We start from the raw sequence: 6570 nt of genomic DNA, 5'->3' as shown, positions 1-6570 counted from the left end.
TCCACATTCTCTACCATGGCACCTCTATGGCAATATCACGATGCCCATCTTTCTCGACAGAATTGCTACGCTGGAATGAGCCAAGATCTAATCCTGCAAAAGATGTTGGAGTTAGTAGATCAAATGCAAGAAACGATGAAGGCTTCGGTGGAGAACACACGCCAATTTGGGCGTCACTTGCACAATCTCAAGCACAATCTTCTTGAGATTGTACCAGACCTCGAGAAAGAAGATGCAACCAAAGAGGATATCAAATTCGCAAAACCGGGTCTGCGTCTTTGTGCCACGGAAGTCCAGAGCAAAATCATACCAAACCCATTCGGAGGGGTCGACGATCCACAGCCCGAGAGCTTCTTAGCTCTCAAACCGACCGGCATCCTCAACGAAATTGTAGCAGAATCCATTTCAACCAAGAGTCTCGATCTGTCCACGCTGACAAGGGGAAGGGACGAATGGCCTCCAATGGTGAAGCCGACTCAGATAGAGCCAGTGGAATACGACGAAGATGCCACGGCTGACGACTTGGATGGCGAGGTCAATGGAAGCCATGGCACACCTCGGGTGTTTTTCTCTGGTAGAAGTTGCAGCTCAGTGCCCCTGAACAGAGCAGTGGCCGTGAAGAGCTTGGACGCTACGTGTCCAGAGGGTCCACCTAGCTACATGGCAGTTCAATATCTCAGCACTCAACAACAACGGCTGAGCACCGGTGCAATTATGGTGCTCGTGGAAATGCCTGACCTGTGTTGCGAATGGGTCTTTGACAGGGGGAGATCAACGTGGCAGACGCTGGTGGTTTTTTGGACTATGCAAATTTTCTTTGCATGTGTAAGAATTTCTGGAACTTTTACAGATCACAGCTCGGACAGAAGCGATGATCGGGTTCCCTTTGCCCCGGACAGCCGAGTTGCTCGAGCTCCACTTGACCGAACAGCCGAGGCCGGGAACACTTCAATCCGGCCAGATGCATTGGCCTTGGCCGAAGGCATCCGCCTCCACGACGAAGGTTTCGACCTAGCCGCGGTGATGGAGCCGAAGGTGGCGGTTCAGCTTTGGAACGTCGAATCAAGGGCCATGATCGAGCCACCTCTTCCGTTGGAAACAAAAGTGACTGCACCGATTCAGCTCTGGAACTCATTTGTGTTCCAGCTTTCGAACAAACGCATTGAGGTATGGCTTTCGAACATTTTGGTGAATTTATGGAGGATTTCTCGTGCTCTGAAATATATTGTTAGTTTCACGCACCACCGATGGCGTTGGAAGCTCCCTGGTCGGCAGACACCGTGGGTGCTGATATCTATAGGCAGGGACCTTCGGCACCGTTCATGGAAGAGGAAGGAGCCCAAGGCACAAATCAAACCCGTCCTCCTTCCGGCCAGACCTCTGATCTTGATGTGCTTTATATTAAGCGAAATGATTGGGTTTTTAATTGTCATCAGCTTCCTTGGCCTTTTTATTCTTGTTCCACTTCGTATGGTTTTGGCCTTCGTTTCTAAGCTTCCATATCCTGGTATAATAGATTCTGCCAGGTTTCATATCAACAATGGGGCTACACTTACAGGGAAGCAAGCTCGTTGGCCTGTGTTGTTCATTTTTTGTGCGTTTTTTAAGGCTTGTTTTGACGTGGATTTAGGGCGGCAGATTCATGCACAAACGCTTTTGATTGGTGGGATTGTTTCTGATTTGTACCTTGGCAAAACTATGATTGATATGTATGTGATTTGCGGGCTTTTGGATTTTGGGCTCAAAGTGTTTGAGGAAATGGCTGATCGGGCTGTGCTTTTGGTCATCTTCACACACCGATGGCGTTGGAAGTTTTCTTGTTGGTGGCTGCCGTGGATGCTGATACCGGGTGGCAGGGACCTAAGGCATTTTTTCACGGACGCAAATGACGTTGGCATTACCGACGTTTCTCGAGCTCCTTGGGTGCACGGAGACGCTGTGTGAGGAAGACGACACTGGGTGCCCACATGGCCATGGATGCTGCTGTGTTTTATATGGGGAAGACATTGTCGTTTCTTGGTGTATGTTTTTGAAGCTTCGGCAATGGAGGGGCATGATTCGAAGCCAGATGAGCTTCACCACAGAGCTGTTTGCAGGGCCACGAACATTCCGTTACTACAAGATGACGACAGCCACATTCCATGACTGCAGATTCCATGACAGACGACAATGGGTGCCAACGTGGCCATGGCTGCAAAATCGTTTTGCATGGGTGAGAATTTCTGGAAGGTTCAAGGATAACAGTATTGAGCTTGGATCTTGGCCATTGTGGAGGTCCACGTGGCAGAAGCTGATGGCACTTGGGCATGCATCATGTGGCAATGGATGCCAAAAACGTTATATATGGTGGCAATGGATCCTAGAAGGTTCACGGTGCTTGGAAGTGTGAGGACAGCTGGATTTTCTTTGCACATTCCCACAAAACTGAATGGGCTAGCGTATGGTTGCTGTTTGGAGCCCAAAACATTTTTAACTAGGGCTTTTTATTTGCTTTGGGTAGTTTATTTTGTTTGCTGTGTTTATTTTATTTAGTTGGTTTATTTTATTTTTCTTTGTAATTTTCAAAACGCACCTTGAGGGCAAGGTGCTTTAAAGGGTGGGGCAATGTAAGGGATATAATGGGTATGTAAGGGATATAAGGGGTATTCTAGAAGGTAGTGAGCTGGAGGTATCTAGGAGCTAACAATATTCGGTTGGCCAAAATGTTCTAGAAGGGGATGAGGTGGCAAAAGACATTCTCCTATAAAATCCCATAGAATGAAGAAGGAAGGTATGAAAAAGAGAGAATATTGAGTCTAGTTAGTAGTTAGTCCTGGAGAGCTCGGGCCTCTCGAAGAGCCCATAGTTTGTAAGAGAGATAGGCCTCTCCAAGAGCCTTTATTCATCATTTTACCCTCTATTTCTATCATGTTCTTCCCTAATTCCCCTTCACTCAAGAAAAACACATAACAGTATAGGAATTAATTACTATTCTTAATTACAGTGCATTGAAGTAAAAACAAAGCAGATCATTCTCCATCTATACCTGACAAAAACTAGAGAGCAAGAAGTGTCTGCTAAGTGCTAACGAATCAGGTTGCTAAAGGTTCCTTTCTCTCCCCAAAGCTGTGTTCTGCGCGCAGGTTCATATCAGGGGCTGGTTAAATATTAAGGGATAGATAGATTGCTGCCACCAACCACTTTCAGAGGGAATGCATCCCTCGTGTTCAGTACTGTTGTTTGTTCAGTACTTCATATCAAGCAAACTGAAAAGATTATAATTAAAGAAATCCATAAAGAAAGCACATCACATCTATTTACAGAATATTTGTGAAGAGGAAAGAAAGAAAGAAAAATAATTGAAGTCATCCATCCTTAAATGATCAAATGAAAGAATACAAAATATCCTAATGATCAAAGAATATTACATCGCCCATAGGCTCAGCAACCATTTCATCAATCACTTCTTGTTCAGACGCCGGTATTATTGGGGCACAGCAGCAATAGGATTTTTTTCTCCCGAGTTCAAGTTTGTCTGGTTTATTTAGTCGGTCTCCACGACTGGAACTTGATGGGCATGAGCATGAACATGATCATGATATTTCATTTTGTCCAAGTCTTTGTTTCTTATTCGACATAGGACGTACTCATCAAACTGCATGCAATTGAAAGACACCCAAAAAAAACAAATTAAAAACAGAGAAAAGAGTCACAAATATATAATAAATCTAATACAATTCGTACGTTGTTTTTATATATATACTTACATCGTCAGCATGTGAATAGTCTCGAAGCGAAAACTCATTCATGATCTAGTGTCCTTTAGCGACAGCACCTTTGGCCTTGTTTTCTTATATTGGAAGACGAACGATTTCTTGAATCCGATGAGTTTGTTCCCACGATCACGAACTTCTTCAGTTCGTTCAATCTTCCAAGTCCTGTAGCCTACGATTCTTTCCTTCCTTGACTTGGTCTTCTTCTTCAACTTGGAGAAGACGAAGAACTGCCTTTTCTCATTCTGATCAAATATCACCCACGGCTCTTTGTCTCCGTATATATCAGACTCAGCCACCTCATCGTGTGGTAATCGCTCTCCGTTTACTTTCATTCGAAGAAACATAAAAATTTCTTCATCAGTTGGTAAAAAACGAAACCCCACCGGTTTTCCAAATCCCATGTTGCCAAATCTCTAAAGAAAGTGTAGAATTCAGAAGAAAAATATTGATGAGGACGAGTATGGCAAAGTGAGTCAGGGGACAAGGTTTTGGTGATAATAAAAAGGGAAAATTACAGTTTAGCCCCCCAAATTACCACCCGATTTGCGGATAGCCCCCTAAACTGCCAACACTCCGACTCTGGCCCCCTAAACTGCCAACACTACGACTCTGGCCCCCCAAACTGCCAACGACTCCCAAAATGGCCACTCCGTTAGCTCTTCCCGTCAGAATGGATGGAAAACACATCACGTGCACGGCACGTGATATTTTAGGACTCAAACCACCGAAAATGCCCCTGTCCTCAGAGTTTGAATCCAAACTTAAATCGCCCGACATCTCTTCTTTACTTTACTTCAGCTTGACTAGTATTGGGTATACCTTCCACGCAGGTCGCAATCGGAAGCCAGGGAGAGATTTTGTGTCGCACTGTTGGAGACGAAAAAAACTTCGGCGTCGCCGACCCCAAAATCTTTTCTGCCCAGCCATCAACAGCTTCGGCGTCAAGGACCCAAAGTCATTCGGCCATTTTTCCACTCTGAAAATTTCCCCAACACCCAGCTGCGTTGACACCAACACCGCCATTGTAAGTTGCCGCCATTGTCCTATTGTGGCTTTATACCAATTTTTTCATACATTAAAGTGGTTTTTGTTTTTAGGGTTTTTAACACGTTTATGGTCTGTTAGGGGATAGCAAAATGACTTTTGAGAGCTGAGTTTTGATTTTTAAGGAATGGTTGACTGGTTGCATTTGAATTAATTGGAAGATGTTTCGGGCATGTTATGGTATTGAAATTTATGGTTGCTGATGGGCGGTAATCTATGGTTGATTTTTGCTTGTTGGATTGATTGTCATAGGCTCTGGGTCGTTATTGTTGATGGGTGGTAATCTATTTCAAATAATTTTGTTTTTTGTTCCATTTGTACAAATCGAGTCTTATTGTTGCTGGTTAATTTCCATGTTTGACAGTGAGTAAATGTATTCTCAATTGTCAATTTTGTTAGAGCATTACAATCCACAGCTAATCATCATGAATTATGTTAAGGAAATCTCTGTCACATATGTTTCACATTGGATCAATTGGTGTGGTCATCAAGGTTTCTTGGAATAAGGTTTCTTGGAATCACTTTGATCATTGTTTTGAAAACATTGAAGATAGATAATAATGATTAGATCAAAATAATTATGTTATGAGATGCTTGCTTGTTTGACATGCTTGGTTGGTTGGATGATTAGTTATGGGGTACAAAATGTTATGTGGTTCGTTGGATGAGGTACAAAATGAGATTTTTGCTTTTGTGGGTGGGTTGGTTGGTTGGATTCTATGTTATGAGGTACAAAATGTCTTTTACGTAGGCACGACTAAATGTCGACAAATAGTGATGCGACAACTGTACGTCGATTATGTTATTGTGGAGTACCTGCACGTGTAAGGTACGCTTGGACTACGTCTAATAGCGCTAGGAAGTGGTATGGGTGTGAAAACTACAAGGTAATTTTTGAAATTAAGATTGTGTTATACTTTGTTCGCTTGTCTTATGCTCAATAATTTTTTGCCTTTTTTCATGTAGAGAGATGGTGATTGTGATTTTTTCGCATGGGCTAATAACGAGATGTCGCCATATGAGGTGAAAGTAATGGAACATTTCAAACGCATGGAGGATAGACACCAAGCAGATATTGATAGACTTGAGCAGTTGATTGAAACAAAATGTAATGATCAATATGTCAGACTTAGGCAGGAGCTGGGGCTGCATCAATCTAATTGGAAGATGTCTCGAGCAGTGATAGTAGTAGTCATTTTGCTTTTAGTTTTTTATCTTAGTGGCTATGGTCAACCTAGAGGTACTTACTTGATGTTAAATTGAAAGTGGTTGAATTTAATGTTTTGTAATTTTGTTGTGGCCATTAGTGGCTATGGTCAACCTAGAGGTACTTACTTGATGTTAAATTGAAAGTGGTTGAATTTAATGTTTTGTAATTTTGTTGTGGCCATTAGTGGCTATGGTCAACCTAGAGGTACTTACTTGATGTTAAACTGAAAGTGGTTGAATTTGATGTTTGTAATTTTGTTGTAGACATTAGTGTGATTTTAAAGATGGTCACACTTGTAATTGGGAGTTATGCACATTTTAGTGTGATTTTTGATATGGACTTGTAAGGGATGCATAAAATTTACAATCCAAATAAAAACACAAACACAAACTCAAACAATTCAAATACTAAAAATAGTTGACATCAAATACCATAGCCATTCCACTTGCAATCCCGAAAATAGTTGTTCGTGAACAAAACATATCCAAAACATACTTGCCCTACACCATAGCCATTCCGCTTACAATCCCCAAAATAGTTGTACCATAGCCATTCCAATTA

The 6570-nt window shown here is 42.4% G+C and overlaps 1 protein-coding gene and 1 long non-coding RNA gene across 2 annotated transcripts; one reads left to right on the top strand and one right to left on the bottom strand.

Moving 5' to 3' along the window:
• Positions 1-3102: 3102 nt before the first annotated feature.
• On the bottom strand, positions 3103-4155 carry LOC133870315 (uncharacterized). The gene is made up of 3 exons (XR_009900695.1): positions 3747-4155; positions 3408-3634; positions 3103-3245 (listed from the first exon to the last, which is right to left on the bottom strand). It is a non-coding gene; the product is annotated as an uncharacterized LOC133870315 (long non-coding RNA).
• Positions 4156-5556: 1401 nt separating this feature from the next.
• Positions 5557-6286, top strand: LOC133870353 (uncharacterized). The gene is made up of 2 exons (XM_062307450.1): positions 5557-5686; positions 5766-6286. Exons 1-2 carry the CDS (start codon positions 5561-5563, stop codon positions 6060-6062), a joined length of 423 nt encoding a protein of 140 aa, XP_062163434.1. The 5' UTR covers positions 5557-5560; the 3' UTR covers positions 6063-6286.
• Positions 6287-6570: the final 284 nt, after the last annotated feature.

The sequence above is a fragment of the Alnus glutinosa genome, chromosome 6 (assembly GCF_958979055.1).
Source record: "Alnus glutinosa chromosome 6, dhAlnGlut1.1, whole genome shotgun sequence".
Lineage (NCBI taxonomy): Eukaryota > Viridiplantae > Streptophyta > Magnoliopsida > Fagales > Betulaceae > Alnus > Alnus glutinosa.
Note: the sequence above shows the minus strand (reverse complement) of the source record. Positions and strands in the feature narration are given on the sequence as shown.

Coding starts and splice junctions, on each gene's coding strand:
- LOC133870353 (XM_062307450.1), top strand. CDS start 5,561: ATGTCGACAAATAGTGATGCGACAACTGTACGTCGATTATGTTATTGT. Junction 5,687..5,765: donor ATGGGTGTGAAAACTACAAG/GTAATTTTTGAA, acceptor TTTTTCATGTAG/AGAGATGGTGATTGTGATTT.